The following is a 17,150-nucleotide window of genomic DNA, read 5'->3' as shown; positions in this document are numbered from 1 at the left end:
AGCCCCGCCCCCGGCTCAGAGGCCCTCGCGCGGCCCGCGAGACTTGCCGGGTTGTGGTGGCGGGATTCTGTGGCCCTGCGGGGACTTGGAAGTCGCCGGTTCGAGTCGTCGCGTCTCCGCGTCGGCCCTGCTGCTTGTCTTCGTCCCGAAGGAGCAGACGTTGCTGGGGGGTGCGGCGAATCTGCCGCTGCGAATCGGCGGGCGCAGCGGAGGCGGCGAGGCCTCGCGAGAGTCCGGGTGCGGGCGCGGCGGCCGAGCGGCGGGCCGAGCGACCGGAGCGGCGGGCCTGGCCCGCGGTGCCGCCGACATGACGGGCCGTGTGTGCCGCGGCTGCGGCGGCACGGACATTGAGCTGGACGCGGCGCGCGGCGATGCCGTGTGCACCGGCTGCGGCTCTGTGCTCGAGGACAACATCATCGTCTCCGAGGTGCAGTTCGTGGAGAGTAGCGGCGGCGGCTCATCGGCCGTGGGCCAGTTCGTGTCGCTGGACGGTGGGTCTGGGACCGGGATCGGGGCCGGGGGAGCCGCGAGCTCTGCGGGCTCGACTTTGGGTCCTAACCGAATTTCCGACGGGGGGGGGGGCGGCGGTGTGCGGCGGCTGCGGTCGGGGGCCGCGGCCGGGGCCGGGGACCGCGGCGTGTCCTCTCCCGGGACTACCCTGCAGCCACGCTGGCCTCCGGGTTACCGGGTGGGACTGGCAGGGAGGGCCGCCGTGCCGTCGCCCTCTCGCGCCCGGCCGACCGGGCCCCAGCGGTGCCGCGGAGCACGGGGGCCGGAGCGTCCGCCACCTCGAGGGACGGTGTCTGTTCCCGCCGGGGTCTCGGGGGTCGCCCGGGAGGTGGCGTTGCCTGCGCTGGGTGTGCGGCTCGGCAGCGTCCGTCGGAGCGGGGCCACCGCGCTCCGGTGGACACTTCCGGCGGTCGCCAGGTCGGGTGCCCCTACTAGGACTGCTGACAACGTCGTGGGAGGGTTCCTGGGTGGACGGAAGCTTTCTCTTCGCCAGGTGGTTCCCAGGGGTAAGGTCTCGGGGCCGCGGGTCGCGGGTAGCTGCAGGTTTAACTTCGCACGGACTAACCACTGGCTTCCCCGCGGCTGCACCTCCTCTGGGCGCCCGGTGTTCCCGCCTCCGTGCTGGGGACGCGCATTCGTGATGCTAACAGCCGGCTCAGTCCCCTGCCAGAGCGTCTGTCCGGGTCTCGCGCTCACATCCTGTTTCGGTGGTTGGTTCTGTTGCAGTTGGTTTTGTTGCAATTAGGAGCCGTCTTTACGTGTTTTAGTGACACCTCCTTTGTTGGCTGTGTGGTTGGTAGAGCAGAAGTTTCACGTCTTGGCTGAGTTTGACATTTTGATGCCGCCCAGTGGATCGTTTTCATTTTCTTTCACGGCGGTACTTGTGCACATCCTGGCCCCACGTCACCCTGTTTTTCTTCTGGAACTTTTATTCTTCTATGGTTTGCATTAAGATCTGTGACCACTCTGAGTGTACTTGGTGTGAGGTGTGACGTGCGTGCGGGCAGAGGCTCACCTGTGCAGGTGGACCTCCAGTTCCAGCACCTTTTGCCGCGGGACTGCCCTTTCTGGACTCGCTTCTGCTCCTGTGGCCGTGGACGCTGGGCCGTGTTTTCGGGGCCTGTTACTGGGCTCCCAGTTCCGTCCCCTCGGCCCCAGTGCCAGGCCTTTGTCCTCAAACACCGGCGGCTTCCTGCGCGTTATCCTAAGCCTTGAAATCAGACGTCCTGAGTCCTCCAGCTTTGCTCTTCTGAGAATAAGGTTCTGTAGGTTTACAAACACACACAGTGGGGCTTGGGTTGGAGTTGTGTTCACCCTGCTGATAAATCCTGGGTGATTCGACATTCTTCCATGAACACGCTTTCGGCCCCTCTGCTGTCTCGTCAGTGTTTACAGCTTTCAGCCCAGAGCTCCTGTGCATCTTTAGACAGCCACCTCAGGTCCACGCAGAACTGTCTGAACGACGTTTCTAGAAACTTCATGTCAGCCCTGGCTGGTGTGGCTCAGTGGACTGGGCGCTGGCCCGAGAGCCGGGAGGCCGCTGGTTCGGTTCCCAGTCAGGGCGTGCACCGGGGCTGCGGGCCAGGTCCTGGTTGCTAGTGGCAGCCAATCAGTGTATCTCTCTCACACTCCCACACACCGGTGTTTCTCTCCCTCTCTCTAAAAATAAATAGAGTTTTGCTCCGAGGGTTTCATTGCCCGTGTGTAGAGATGTGGTTGGACCCCTGTTGTTGGCGTGCTGCACTTGTCGGTTGTCGGTGTTTTTGTAGATTCGTTGGGATTTTCCACAGGGACAGTCATGTCGTCTGCAAACGGGGCCGTCTGACTTCTTCCTGCGTTTCTCCTCCGTGCCGCCTTCTCGTCCGGCAGCTTTTGCGCCCCGTTCGGCCCAGTGTGCGCTGGGGCGCTGGCTCCTGTCCTTCACCTGTGAAGCTGAGGACCTTCCCTTCGACTCCTCGTTGGCTGAGAATTTATCGTGAGCGGGTGTGGAATCTTTTCGGGTGCTTTTTCTGTGTCAATGGATGCAACTGTGTGTTTTTCCTCCGTAGTGTGCCAGTGTGCCAGTTCCTGGGGCGACGCCCCTGGCCGTGGGGCGTCTTCCGTGGCTGTGTTGCTGGGTCCGATCTGCTGATACTTTGTTGAGGGTCTTTAAGTTTGTGTTCATGTGGGTGTGGGTCTGTAGTTTTCTTGTAAGGCCTTTGGTTTTGATACCAAGGCCATGAGCCTCAGGGAGTGACTTGTGAGATGCTCCCTCTCTTCTCTTTCCTGGAAGAGACTATGTGGAATTGATGTTATTTTTCCTTGACTGTCTGGTAGGGTTCACAGTGTGGCCACCTGGGCCAAGGTTTCTTTGTCAGAAGGTTCTTAACTCAGGTTCTGTTGTTCTGTGGGTGTAGGCGGCAGGTTATGGTTTCCGTGGTCCCTGTCCCCTGGGTGAGTCTGTGGTCTGGAGGTTTGGTCCACTTGGCCTGAGTTGCAAGTGTCCGCAGGGAGAGTGCCGGGCACGGTTCCCCTGCTGCCCTCCCCAGGGCCGCAGGGTCTGCAGCGGGTCCCCCCTTCTCTCAGGTGCTGGTGCTGTCCGTGTCCCCTCTTTCCCGTGTCCCTTCTACGAGAAGTCTGTCGATCTTATTGCTCTTTGCAAAGAACTGGCTTTGGGTTGCGCTGATTTTCTCCTCTCCTCCTCCCTCCCCAGGGTCTGTGTGGTCTTCCTGGGTGGGTGGCTTCCCCAGGGGGGCTTCCCAGGACTGCTGGAGCGGAGTTGCGGGCGGTTTGTGGCTTTGTCACACGTTGCCGAGCTTCTCATCCAGGACTTGGACGCCTGTGGGGAGAGAGCAGCGGCCAGAGTGAGCGCGAGCACTGTGCTGAGTGTGCCCCGCCTCCCGAGCCGGCGCCTGTCCACACTGGGCAGGCAGGGAGCTGGGCCAAAGGGGGACCCAGGGGCCCTGGATGGAGAGATGGGCTCCCACCCACATGCAGCCCGTCGGCCCGCAGCCTTGTGAGCGTGGGCTCGGAGCCAGGCGCCGTTCGCTGGTGTGGTTGAAAGGGGGTGGGGGGCTGCCCCTCCAGCCCGGTCCTGCGGGCCCTCTCGCAGGGAAGTGTGGCAGGTGTCCCGGGTTCCCGGCCCGAGGAGACCCAGGGAGCTGGCGCCTGGACAGAGAGGGGAGGGACGCGCCTGCCTGCGGCATCTCCCGTGTCCTGCAGGGAGGGCTCTCCCAGCCGGGCCCCTTCCCTTCCCGGTCACCACGGTGGGGGCCCCAGCTGCTGACTTGGCTCAGCCCCCAGCACTGCCGTGCATGTCCGGCAGCCTCGGCAGCGCCTCCTCACCCCAGCCCACCGGCAGGTGAGCGTCCCTCGGGGTGGCCCTTTCCGGGGTCCCAGGGCTGCTGTCTTCCTGCGGGCTCTGCGTGTGCTTGAGGACCGAGCCGGGCCGTGAGCTCAGGGGTTCCCTCCAGGGTCTGTCCGCTGGAAGGCAGGCCCCGGCGGCTCCCGGCCCTGGGCGCCACCCCGACACTGCTGCTCTGTGGGACGGCCCCCCCGGCCCCCAGGCTCCCTGGGAGATGTTCACGGGCCAGCAGAGTGTGCGCCTGTGCTGGGTGCGCAGCTGGCGTCTCGCCCCGTGGTGGCAGGGAGGGTGGTGCTGGGGACACCCTGGCCGAGTGCTTCAGCTGGTGAGGGGCGTGTGGCCAAGGGAGAGGCGATGGGCCAAGCGGGGTGGGTGCTGAGGTCTGTGCACCCAGCGAGGCCAGAGCGGCCGAGGCCTCGTGGGTCCTGAGGAAGGATGCCAGGGAGGGGCACGCCCTGTGCTTGTCGGGGACTGTGAGGGGCAGGCAGAGCTCGCCAGCAGGGAGGGGTGAGGGAGGGGCCGTGTGAGGGGTGGCTACCGCAGCCTGCGGGGCCAGCCGAGTTGAGGGCCCCGGACAGCAGCCCTCCCCCCCCCCCGGGAGTCCCCTCTGGGGTAGGCGGTGCACCTGGGGCCAGAGGGAGCTCCCCCCAGCGACGGGGCTCCTGCTCACCTGGGGACTTCGCTGTCTGGGGAGCACCTGCCATGGCGTCAGGGCCACAGTGTCTCTGAGGACAGGAGGGGTCTCTGTTGTGAGTGATGAAGCGCTTCCAACCCTTGTGACAGGTGCCCCCCCAACTGGATGAGAAAGGTTTCCTGCCCCCAGCCCTGTGGGCGGGCCCAGGAGGGGGTGTCCAGCAGGTGGAGTTGCTTTTGCAGGGGGAGGTCCACTTTGCACGGGCCCCACCCATGGGGGCCCCTCCTGCCGCCAGAACTCCAACACTGCAGGACGGTTCTTCAATGGCTTAGCCCCTCCCGTGTCAGCAGCAGGGGGTCCCCGCCCCCCCCCCCCCCCCCGCCACGTCCCCGTGCCGGAGACTCCTGCGGTCGCGCCGGGCGTCTGGGTGCCCCAGTCCACACGCGGCTCCGGCTGCAGCACCGCTGAGCTGCTCCCGTCCTGCTCCCCGTCCTGCTCCCGCTGAAGGGCCTTCAGGGCAGGCAGGAACCCCTCGCTCGCTCCGAGTGAGATGGGCGCAAAATTACTGAGGTTTTTGCTCACCTGCGCTGGAGAAGCCGTGAGTGAAGCAGAGTGCGGCGCTGTGTGGGGGTCTTCCTGGGGCCCCTCAGCCCCGCCCACCCACCGCCCGGATCCCAGTGGGGCAGCAGGTCCCTCCCCTGCTGCCCACAAGGGGGCGGGCTTGGCCTGACCGCCCCCAGACCTTCTGCTTGTTAGTCCCAGGTGTGGTTTTTTCTGTCCCGGAGTCTTGTTGTAGAAGACGGTCAGGTGTTTTGAAGTAGAGGGTGTGGTGTGAAGGGCACGTGAAGGACGTCTGAAGGGCGAGAATACCATGTTTTGGCCGGAGGTGACTCAGCGTCCTGGTCCTGGAGTGCTCTCCAGCCTCGATCTGCTGTAACCAAACCCCAGGGGGTGGAGTTTGTCTAACAAAAGACTGAGGTCAACTCAGCAAGCAGGCCCCCGCCACCCAGCCCCCCATGAGGTGCCGTCACCGCCCCTGGCACAGAGAACTCAGTCTACACGGGGCCAGGCAGGGAGACCCCTGGTCTCTCCTAGGCGCACTATGGTGCACCAAGGCCACGGGTGGGGCAGGAGAGAGTGCCCATGCTTGTGTGTGCAAGAGTGTGTGCATAAGTGGTTTTTTAGATTTTATTTGTTTATTTTTAGAGATGGAGAAGGGGGGGAAGAGAGGAAGAGAAATATCCATGTGTGGTTGCCTCTCTCGCGCCCCCTGCCGGGGACCTGGCCCACAACCCAGGCATGTGCCCTGAGTGGGGATCAAACCGGTGACCCTTTGGTTCACAGGCCAGGGCTCAATGCACTGAGTCGCCCCAGCCAGGGCTGCATAAGTGTTTTTTGTGTGTGCCTATGCCTGATGAGTGCATGCACACCTCTGTCACTATGTGCATGTGTGTGTATGTGTGCACGTGCACGCACATGCCTGTGTGCTGAACATGACTGTACACATGTGTTCGTGTGTGTGAAATGCATGTGCACGGGAGCAGGCGTTAGGAGCCGGCTCCCAGAGCAGCCCCAGGAGGGGTGACGGGGCAGCGGGAAAGCAGGGACACACGGAAACAGGAAGCAGGCCCTGGAAGTGCGAGGAGGCGGCAGTGGGGGTGGAGGGTGCTGGGGACAGGGGCAGAGGGGGAAGGAGGGCAGGGGCAGCACGGTTGGGGAGCCCGGGGTGGCGTCACCCCTGGGGTTTTGTGGCTTTGTGGCCGGTAGAAGCCAGGCCGGCGCAGGCAGAGGAGCCAGGAGGTGCCCTTAACCTGCCGCTGGGCTGGGGGAGAGGCTTCCCGTGCCCTCGTCCTGGAAGGCGGGGCATCGGGGGCCGGGCCATCCCACTGTCCTTTTCCTAACGGAGCATCACTGCCGCTTAGCCAAAGCACACACCGTTTAATCAGAACGGTGGGGCAGGTCTTTCTTCTAAAACTGAAGTCGGGGGCCGTGGAGACGGATGGGCAAAGCCGCCATGGGAGGGGGGGAGAGGGGGGAGAGGGAGGGCGCACGGCTGGCCCTGCTTCCCCCAGAGACCCTGGGTCTCCCGTGGCCTGTCAGCGCGGCAGACGCATCATCTCCAGGCACTGCCGCCGGCCACAGGCTCCGCACCAGCCCCCACCAGGAGACGGTGCTCCTCCTCCCCCCCAAGTTGGGCTGGCCCTGTGGCCGCTGTGACCCCAGGAGGCAGCTGAGGAGGCTGGGCCTCAGGCCTCAGGAGGCTGCCACCCTCCCCCAGAGGGTGGAGTGCGGACCCGCCTGGGTCCCAGTCACGCCCCAGGTGAGCGAGGGCTGTCGGGCTGATGGGTCTGATTTGTGTTTCTAGGTGCCGGCAAAACCCCGTCCCTGGGCAGCTGGCTTCCACGTGAGCCTGGGAAAGGAGTCGAGAGCACAGACCCTGCAGAACGGTATCTCCCGCTGCGCGGTGCCCGGCGAGGGGGGTGGGCCCAGGGCGGGGGACAGGGCACGGGCGGGCGCAGGCCCCGTGTCCAGGAGGGGTTGCTCCCAGGCCCTTCCCCCTGGCCAGCAGGACCCTCCCAGGCCTCGCGTGAAGGTCAGGCCAGGGCAGTGGGCTGAGGGGAGACCGGCAGCCCCCGTGTGGCCGCGCCTCACCGCAGGGCAGAGCTGAGCTGGCCGTCCGGCCCCGGGCCTGTTTCCCAGGGTGTGTGCCGCCTCCGTGTCGCACGGGGGAGCGGGGGGCAGTGCTCTGCGTGCCGCAGACCCCGCCGCAGGGGTCTCCTGTGCCGCCTCCAGAGGTGCCCGCCCGCCGGGGGGTTGCCCTTTGCTGGCGCTGCACTGGGAGCCTGGGGGTGTTTGTGCGGGTGCTGCCCAGCTCCCCTGTGGTTCTGACGGTCCAGGTCACCTGGTCGTGCCTTCGTTGCTGTGCTTTCCCGGTCCCACCTGAGCACCGAGGAGCGTAGCCAGGCCGGGCCAGGTCGCAGATGCGCGCTTCTGTTTTCTCGGAGGGAGGCCCCGCCCGCTCGCAGCGATGGGGTGCCCGGCCGCCCTCTTCTGCGTGGGGGTGCCCGGTGCTGGAGCACCGGCGGCTGAGGGACCAGGTCAGCCCCGTCGGCCCCGCGCTGGCGGCTGTGGCTCTGTGGCAGGTGTGCAGTCAGGGAGCCGGAGGCTCCTAGCTCTGTTCCTGGGTCGTGACCCCGTTCTGTGGGCTCCTCTGAGTCCCTCGAACTCCCACGAGAGTCCCCGGCTCAGCTCGTCCGTCCTGCAGCAGCGGCAGGGGCTCTGCCTGGGGCGGGGCGGGGCGGGGGCTCCGGCGGGGTCTCTGGGTCGGCCTGGTGTGGGGGCAGGGCGCACCCCCCTCTCATCTGCTGGGGCTCCTGACTCCAGAGCGTGGGGGGCTCCTTGCTGACTCCGGCCTTTCGTCTGTTTCGACGGTTTTTGTGGTTCGTGCAGTGTGAGTTTCACATTTCATTCCTTACATTGTTCTTTTTGATGCTGTTGCTTTCTTTGTGGGGTGCTTCCTTTAATCCTCACCTGAGGCTGTGTTTGTTGACTTTGGAGAGGGAGGCAGGGAGCGGGAGAGACGGAAACAGCAGCGTGAGAGAGCAGCGCGGCTGGCTGCCTCCCTCCCGGAAGCCGCAGCCTCTCCGTCGCAGGGCGCCGCTGCGGCTGACCGAGCCCCTGCCGGGGCTGGAGTTGCTGCCTTCCTTGCGGCTTCCCTTGTTTGTGGTCAGTGTGCAGGTGCGGGGCAGGTGTTTCCACGCTGACGGCGTGCTGCAGCCCGTGCGGAAATCGCCTGTCGTCGTCGTTTCTAGTGGACTCCTGGGGGATTTGACACACGGGGTCACGACACACGGGGACAGGCGGGTGGGGCTGCCGGCCAGGGTGGCGACACGGGCAGACACGACTCTCCTCTCCGCACAGCCGTGTCAGAACTGCAGCCGCAGCCTGGGACAGGCCGTCACTCGGGGACGCCGGAGATCGGGTTGAGTCGGAGTCTGACAGCCACGGAGCTAGAGAAACCACGTCGTCCGGGCCGGGAGGAGGGCGGGCGCGGATGCAGAGCGGGCCGGCCGCACACCCACAGGATGAAAACGCGGGACGGACGTCTTGGGAGCGAGGAGTCCCAGCCCCACGCCGGGTGCCCCAGCCTGGAACTCCAGGGCCAGGGAGAGAAGTCCCCGTGAACTCTGGCTGCGAAAACCAGCAGGGACGGAGTCCGTGCCGGGGGCTGCCGGAGCCCTGAGCAGCTCCTCTGGGGAAACCACACATGGACTCGCCTACTGGGACTCGCTCCCTCCGAGCTGCAGCGCTGGGCAGGCAGCTTGCAGGGCACCAGTGGTGCGCAGGGGGAGACTGAGGTGCCGGGCATCCTGGCGGGCAGCGGCCATTGTCCCTCTGCTGAACCCTACCCCCCACAGAGCCGGCAGGCTGGTGCCACCTCTGGGACTCCATCAGCCAGCTACCACTGTGCGACCCACGTGGAGATCCCTAGAGGCTCTGCCCACCCAACTTACGGGCCCACCCAAGAACAGCTGCTCTATGCGAATAGCTCGCCTTGGCCCCTACGTCCTATCAAAAAAGCCACAGCTGGCCTCCGGGAGCCCTCACGGCAGCCAGCCTAGCAGCCAGCCTGGAGCCACAGCCTGGCGTTGTCACGGGCAACCTCCCGACCCAGCACAAGCAGTAGCCACCTCAGATTGCTTGCAGCTCCGGCAGGGTGGCCCCGGCAAAACACAGGCAGGGGCTGGCCTTGGCCTGCACCTCTCGGGAAACCCCAGGGCCAGCACACCCAGTGGACGGCTGCAGACCACTTACATGCATGACCCGTGGACGTGAACAGCGGTGGGGGGTTGCCTGAGGGAGCGGGGGACTCTGGTGGAGGGGAGCAAAGGGAGGAAAATCAGGACAACTGTTACAGCGTGATCAATAAAATACAATAAAAAAGTAGATAGAGCTTTCCTTCACTTCCCAAACTGGATTGTTTTATTTGATGTCCTCGCCTGCCGGCCCCCGCCAGGCCCTCCAGCGCCGTGTGGAGCAAAGGGTCCTGTCCCTCATTGCAGGGGAAGCATCTGGCTTCCCGGCACAGAGCGCCAGGGTGACTGTGGCCAGCTCAGGCCGGGACGCTTCTTGCCGAGGCCTGCGGGGCGTCTCTGTGAGGGCACTCGGGGGCGTGGGGCTCACGAGAGCATCCCCGGGTCGGTGCACCCTGAGCTCTGCACCTGCACGCGGGTCTCCTTCTCCGTGGCCCTCAAGGACCTGCCCCTGCCCTGCTGCCGCTGGGGACAGAGTGGCCAGTGACTCCCCCCCGCCTGGCCAGGCACCCCCTGCAGCGGGACCCCCGGGCAGCAGACTTGGGCCCGCCGCTCATTGGAGCGTGTCCTCCGGGCCCCCGGGCCTGCCCTGAGCGCCCGTGTGTGTGCTGGCTCTCACTCCAGGTGGGCTCCTGGGGGGCTGGAGGCTGGCCTCTGCCAGACGCCGCCTGGGGGGAGAGGGGGACCGCGGGGCACCCCCAGGCTGAGCTCTGACCGCACTCTCCTGCTCCTCGGCCGGGCCTGGGGGGGGGGGCCGAGCCGCTGGGGGGAGGGGGGGGTGGCCTGGCCCGGGAGCGCGGGGCTGGGGCTCCACTGAAACCGGGGCCTGCGGGGTCCTCCCTGTGCCCCGGCGGCTCTGAGGTGCCACAGACCTGTCACCTGGGAGACGTTTCTCGGAGACACTGTCTTCCCAAAACAATTTTCACGTGTTGATTTTAGGGAGTGAGGAAGGGAGGGGAGAGGAAGGCAGGCGTCACCTGGTGGTTCTCCCTGCTGACGCGCCCGTGGTTGAGTCCTGAGCGCGCCCTGACCGGGACCAAACCCACGGCCTCGGTGCTTCTCCGGGGCGGCGCTCCAGCCAGCGGGGCCGGCCGGCCAGGGCTTCTCTTGGGGACGTCGGTGTCCTTTTTCTTGGCCTGGCCTGTGGGCAGCACGGTCGTGCAGCGGGCCGACTGACCGGCGACTGCGGGACGCGCTGAGCCCCGCTGGCCACGGCGTGGGCCCCTCGGCAGGGCCCTCGGGAGAGGCGGGGGTGGGCCGCTTGGCCGGTGGCTGTGTGGGACGTCGTCGGGGGACGCCTGTCCGTCCCGTCCTGCCCTGCCAGCCCCCTGCACCCGTTTCTTGGGTGGACCAGCCTTTCTCTCGCCGCTTTGGGGGCGCTCGCGCTTGAGACTCCACCCGTGGGGGCGCACGCGCTCCGCGACCCTCTCCCGGTCGACGGCTCCTGTTCCCGCTTGTCAAGGGCCGTCCTCCGAGCCGCTAGTTTTGGTGACGCGCCCCGTCCGCCTCTCGGGGCTCGGCCTCTGCGACTCCTTTAAAGCTCCCCGTGCGCCCGAGGTCTGGGAGCCCTGCCGTGTCTGCTCCGGGGGCTTCCTTCACTGCTGTCTCTCTCGCTCACATGTGCGCCCCACTCGGACCCCCGTGCCGGGCTCCGGGTGGGCCCAGGTCCGCACGCTGCAGCGGGGCCCCGCGTGGGGCAGCGCCGACCTCAGGAGGCCGCCCTCCCCGGGTGCCTGGGCGTCGGCACGTGACCCAGCCTGTCCGGTCCCCGGTGCCGCGTGGGCTCCTGGTCCTTCCCGCGTCCAGGTCCCCGCTGGAGAGCCCGAGGGGTGTCGCTGTGTGTGCTCAGGCTCGGGGGTTGGGGGGGCCCTACTCCGTCAGCCCCTGTCCCCGTGTTGGGGCCAGTCACTGTCCTGGCCGTGGCCCACCTGCCCGGTGCCCTGGCCCCATCCCTGTCCCTGACTTTGCTGTCCCGCCAGGATGTCCCCGTCATCAGGAGCGATGTCAGCACTGGGTCGCCGGCAGCTTCGCCCCTGCTCTTCCCTCTGTCTTGTTGCCGAGGCGAGTTCTGCCGGCTCCTGTGGGCCTGCGCCTCGCACCCCTGGTCCGTCCACCGTCCGTCGTGCTGCAGCCTCTGGGTCCGAGGTCATGGGAGCGCTGGCCTGTCCTTCCCTTCTCGTGTGGCTTTCTGGTCTGCTGGCCCTCACAGGCCAGCGTGGGACACCAGTTTCCACCTCAAGTGGGGGTGTGCCAGCGAGGCCGTGGGAGCCTGGTGTTGTCCTGGTGAGGAGGTTTTCTGGTCACGGGAAGTTCTTCGAGGAGGCTGCTTGTCACGGGACCACCCCGGCCTCCTGTTTCCTCCCCCCGTCAGTGTCTGTGCGCCCCCTGAGGCTCAGCGCGGGTCCTGCCGCCTCCCTTCCCTCCCTCTGCTCGTCGGGCCCTCCTCTCCGGCCGTGGTGGTCAGGTTCTCCACCCATCAGTGCCCAGGACTGTCAGCCAGAAGGTGTGCTCGTCTTTCGGCGTCTGGCTCTGTGGACGTGTGCCGTCTGCCCGTCCCCTCCCTCCGCACCCGCCTCTCGGCTTCCACGCGGGCACTTCCAGCTGCTCTTCCAGCTGCTCTTCCCGGCTCCCTGTGGCTGGCACCTGCGCTTGAGGCTGTGCCTCCCTCTGCGCTCGGCTTCGCTGGAGCCCACAGCTGTGCAGACAGCTGGTTCTCCCCTCCTGCCGGGGTGGGCCCAGGGCCCAGAGAGCGCCCTCCGTCCGACGCAGCAGCAGAGCCGTCCGGACCAGCGTGGCCACGCCGCCGGCCACACTGTGGACGCTGCGCAGCTGCTGGTGCGCCCGGCCCCTACTCCGGGCGTCTCCGGGGTCCTCGGACCTGCTGGGCTGCTGTGGCCTCGCCTCCCTCGTCTTCTCCCTCTGCTGCTTCCCCAGGGGCCCCGGGCAGGTGTTCTGGGGAGGCCCCGCATCTGAGATTGCCACGGGCCTCGGGGGGCCCCCAGAGGTGGGGCGCTCTACTGCCAGCCCCCCGTTGGGCGAGCTGACCCCCGTCCCTGCCAGGCTCCTCCCAGAGGTCCCTGCGTCCGGTTTCTGCGCTGTGCTCCTTCCACCGCCCGCAGTCCAGCCCCCTCAGAGCAGGAGGGGACTGAGGCCACCCCTGGGGCGGCTGTCGTCGCACGGAGAGTGCACGCTAGCGCAGCTGCTGGGCACGCCGGGGGTGACATGCCGATGGGGAGGTGGCGACTGGCCCTGCTGTCTTTCCGTCTGGTTGGTCAGGGCCTTGGTTCTGCCTCGGCCCTCGCTCCGCGGGACTGGCCTGCGGCCCACGTCTGCCCGGTCAGCCCGGCTGGAGGCCCGGGAGCTGCGTGGGTGCCGGAGGGAGCCGGGCCGAGGCGGGGGCAGGCCCCTCGGGGAGAGTCCAGCTCATTGCCCCCCCTGCCTGGCCAGCTCCTCAGGCTGCTCCCAGGCGCCCCCACTCGGGCCACGGTCCCGACTGCACCCCGGCCAGCAGACAAGCCCGAGGGCAGCCCAGAGCTCTCCTTCCCCAGCCGCGGTCTGCGTCGGAGCAGGGGACGGCTGTCCTCGTAGTCCGTGGGCCGGGGCGGCCACTGCCGACCTGGCCCGGGCGAGGGTGCAGGACAGCCGCCTCTGGGGTCCGTGTGCCCAGCGTGGCCGGGCTGCAGGGCAGTGGGCGGGGCCGCGGCGGCGGGCACAGCTCCTCATCCTGGCTCTCCCGGGGCCTCTCATGGGCGGGGCAGCCCTGGCCCCTCCTGCCTCTGCCTTTTGGCCCAAGGTCACGGGGTGGGCTTGCTTCGAGGGGGGAGGGGTGTAGATTGCCCCTCCCCAAAGCCGCCAGTGCCGCTGGTGCGCTGGCCGGGACGGTACTCGGGGGTGAGGCTGCTGAGCCGCAGGGGAGGGCAGGACCCTGCGGAGCCCCGTCCGGACACCCCAGACTCAGGGCCTTGAGAGAGGGGCTGCGCCGTGCTGCCCCCGCCTGCCTGGGCCGAGCGCCGACACCGCTTCCACGTGGACGGCAGTGACCTTGCATCCCACGTCCCTGCCTCGGGCTCTGGTGGGACCCACACAGCCAGCGGACGGGGGAGCAGAGGGGCGGTCGGGCCCGCGTCCCAAGTGCCGGGCGCAGCCGTGACCACCGCCCTGTGTCCTAGGGCGGCGCCAGATCCACCACCTGGGGAGCCAGCTGCAGCTGAACCAGCACTGCCTGGACACGGCCTTCAACTTCTTCAAGATGGCCGTGAGCAAGCACCTGACGCGCGGCCGGAAGATGGCGCACGTGATCGCCGCCTGCCTCTACCTCGTGTGCCGCACGGAGGGCACCCCGCGTATCCTTCGGCTCGGCCCCGCCGGCCCCCCCGGCGTCGGGGGCAGCGGTCCCGGGGGTCTGTGTCGGGTCCAGCCCCTGGTGGGTCGGCCGTCCGGGCGCGTGCCGTGAGTGCCAGGCTGCCCGGCCGCCCGCCGAGGAGCTGGGGGCCTGGGCCCTGAGCCCCGAGTCCCTTGGGGGACCGTGGGCGCTCTGCCGCCACTCCCCGGCACCTGCCTGTGTCCGGGCCGGTGCTCCGCGCAGGGGGAGTGGCCCCCTGGAGGCCGCCCCACAGCCCCGCCTCCTCTGGAGAGGACCGCGCCTGCCCCCCTCGCTGCGCGTGCCTGGGTGCAGCTCTGCAGGCGGCCCCCCTGGGCACGGGGTCCGCCCAGCGCCCCTGGGCTCCCTGCCGGGCTGTCTGCCCTCCGGCCTCCTTGCGCCCCTTTCCCCACCCCCGTCCTGGGTGGGCCCCGCTCCCACCCCATGGCCTCCGGCAGTGCGTGTGCTCGCCAGAGGACCGTCCCCCGTCTGCCTGCGCCCACAGGGGATCTGAGGGTGCAGAGGGCTCTCCCGGGATCCGCACAGCAGGGCCAGAGCCTTCTGCCTCCCCAGCTCTGCTGAGGGCCCAACTGCCCCGAGTGCCGCCCTCTGTCTGCGGCGGGTGCTTCTTCGCTGGATGAGAGGGTTCGTGGCGCCACGGACTCCGTGGCTCTGGCACCTCCTGTCTGGGGCTGCCCACACCACCGGTTCCTCCCCCTGCTGCCCCTGCCCAGCCCTGCAGTCCTGTCTCCCCTGTCTTCCTCCTGTTTGCCCGGGCGCAGCTGGCGACAGAGGCCACTTGTGGGGATGCCGGGTCCGCGGGCATCAGCACAGGCAGACCCCCAGGTGGAGCGCACAGGGCTGCCCACCAGGCAAGGGTGACTGGTGGCCCAGTCCAGGGTTCCTCTCGGAGGCAGTAGAACAGGTCAGCGTCAGGCTGCAGGGCTGGTTGCGCAGCTCTGGGTGGGCCGAGGACCACCGAACTGCACACTGGGAACAGGTGGGCTGCGACCGTACCTCCAACCCTGCAGCACAGGTCCAGACCAGACGGCGGGGTGTGGGAGCCTCACGACGGTCGCTCTGGGGGAGGCAAGGGGGAGTCCCCAGACTGGTCCTGGTGCTCCCCTCATTCCGGCCCCGGCCCTTCCCGGCTCCCCTGGCGCGGCTCTGCGGTCCCCGTGCCGGCACTGCCTCATCCTCCACGTGAATCCCAGACACCCAGAGTCCACGCAGAGCTGCTCCCTTCTGACCCCAGCTGACTGCCTGCGGCCCCCCACCCTCGTGTCCCTGCGTGGTTCCTCCCCTCCCCGGCTCCCAGAGGGTCGGGCAGGGAGACACCTGCTCTCTGGACTTCTGTCCCCGGCCCCAGGGAAGGTGTGGCTGCAGGGACTTCAGGGCTGGACCTCCCGGTCGGCGGCTGCACACGGAGCGGGTGCCTTTGCCCACGTCTGGTGTCTGCCCTCGGTGGCTGGGCGCCTGGCCCAGTGGCCAGCAGGCCGGGGGGGACCTGGGGGTCTGCGTGCAGCCGGGAAGCCGTACGGGAGGCCTCTGTCGCCTCTGACCCGTCACCGCCTGAGAGCGCCTCAGGCGGGAGGGGCAGGTCTGCTCAGAGCCCCCGAGGCTGACCAGCGGCGTCCAGCCTGCCACCGCCCTTGGACCCTCTGTCTCCCGGGCAGCAGATGCCGCACTTGGTTGCTGCACTCATGGTTCGCAGGTCCGGGCAGGCCTCCGGACTCTGAGCTCCGTCCCCACAGCCCCGAGTGCCCCTCAGCAGAGGGCTGTTTCCCGCGGGTGGCGCGGGGGGTTTCTCCGGGAGTGGGGTGAGCACCGCAGCAGCCTGGCGAGGCAGCTGCCGTGGCGGGTCCCCTCCCCTGCCCCCCGGGGCCTGCGGTCCAGCCGCTGCGGGGGCCCAGCCTCCCGTGTCTCCTGTCCACGCCTGTGCCCGGTTTCTGCTGAGGGGCGTACCGGTTTGCCCCTTTTCCTCGGTAGCAGCGTCACGGAGACGTCACCCCCCCCCCCTCGCCCACGGGGGGCGCGACTCCGTGCGGGACACATCTCCCGTCTCTGCGCTCGGCCCGTGGCCGTGGCCACGCCCCCCGCAGGGTGGGGGGTCCCCTTCCCTTCCTTCTCACCCACACTGCCTAGCCTTCTCGGAGAGCCGGGCTCCTGCTTCGAGGTTTACTTGTGCACGTACTTCACTTCACTCCTGTATTTATCTTTATTTCCTTCCCGTTGTGTTGGGGGTTAAAGTCACTGTCACTGCAGCTTCTTTCGTTAGAGCAGCCCCTAGAGGCGGGGACAGAGGCAGCCACACACCAGTGTGTGGCTGCCTCTCCCACGCCCCCTACTGGGGGCCTGGCCCGCGACGCAGGCCTGTGTCCTGACTGGGGATCGAACCAGCGACCCTTTGGTTCTCGGGCCGGCGCTCAGTCCACTGAGCTGCACCAGCCAGGGCCACTGCAGCTTCTTGAGCCGCGGGATTTGAGTTGGTTTTCCCTCACGTAAGTGTCGGAGACGGTGCACTTCTCTGCAGCTGGGCTTTGGTTCGGTGTCACCCTTTGTTTTTCCTTCTTTTCATCCTCACCCGGGTACGTTTTTCATTGCTTTTAGAGAGAGGCAGGGAGGGAGGTAGTGGATGGGTGGCCTCCCAGATGTGCCCCGACCAGGGGTCAAACCCGAGGCGCTCTTACGTTACGGGACGATGCTCCGCCCAGCTGAGCTGCCCTGGCTGGGGCAGCGCCCCCCACTTCCCATGTGCTGCTCAGTCCAGAGCGTTCGCTGCTCTGCATGGCCGTCTCTGGTGTCCAGGGCTCGTGTACCAGCCATTGCTGGTGTCGAGTCTCGGCGTGTCTGAGTGTTCCCCGCCCCCTCCCTCCGCGCCTCTGCCTGGGATGTGGCCCCGTTGGTCACACAGCCGCCTGGGTGCTGTGGTGGTTCCCCTGGGGTTGCAGCCCGTCCTCCACGAGCTAGAGGCCCCGCAGGCAGAACGCGGGCGCCTCCCCGCACTGTCCTCGCCCTGTGCCCCCTGCCGCTGTGACAGCCGTCGCCTGGCCTGCTGTGGGGACAGAGGGGCTCCCTGTCCTCGGCCCCTGCCTGTGTGCTGACCTCAGCGCTGAGGGATGGGAGGGCATTCCGACGGCCTGCAGGGCCGTCCAGCTCCAGGGGAGGGGCAGCCCAGGCTGCACCGGGTCCCTCTGCAGCCCCTGCTCTCCGGGCACTGCAGGCAGCTGAGGAGAGGCCCCGACCACGAGGCATGAAAGGCAGTGCCTTGGTCTCCATCGTGTGGTGGGTGGGTTCTGGCCCACACGTGCATCCCTGTGACCGGTCATCTGGGGGACAGGGCAGCACTGTGCCGCAGCGAGTTCCCGGCACCCCTTCCGTCAGCCCCCTCCGAGCGCAGGCCCCGCTGCCCCCCTAAGAGCGAGTCCCAGAGCCTCCGGGCCGGGCCGCTGCTGTGGCCGGGGCCTGCACCCTCCCTCGGGGAGGGAG

The 17,150-nt window shown here is 67.8% G+C and overlaps 1 protein-coding gene across 1 annotated transcript in view; it reads left to right on the top strand.

Annotated features, from left to right (window-relative positions):
* The window catches only part of BRF1 (BRF1 RNA polymerase III transcription initiation factor subunit), a 40,331-nt gene continuing 23,181 nt past the window's right edge, over positions 1-17,150 (top strand). Inside the window, 4 exon segments of the mRNA XM_028507465.2 lie at positions 1-491; positions 6,853-6,878; positions 6,880-6,934; positions 13,471-13,644. Coding sequence (XP_028363266.1) covers positions 308-491; positions 6,853-6,878; positions 6,880-6,934; positions 13,471-13,644 — 439 coding nt within the window. The 5' untranslated portion in view covers positions 1-307.

The sequence above is a fragment of the Phyllostomus discolor genome, chromosome 1 (assembly GCF_004126475.2).
Source record: "Phyllostomus discolor isolate MPI-MPIP mPhyDis1 chromosome 1, mPhyDis1.pri.v3, whole genome shotgun sequence".
NCBI classification, from domain to species: Eukaryota; Metazoa; Chordata; class Mammalia; order Chiroptera; family Phyllostomidae; genus Phyllostomus; species Phyllostomus discolor.
This window is presented reverse-complemented; position numbering and strand designations above follow the sequence as displayed.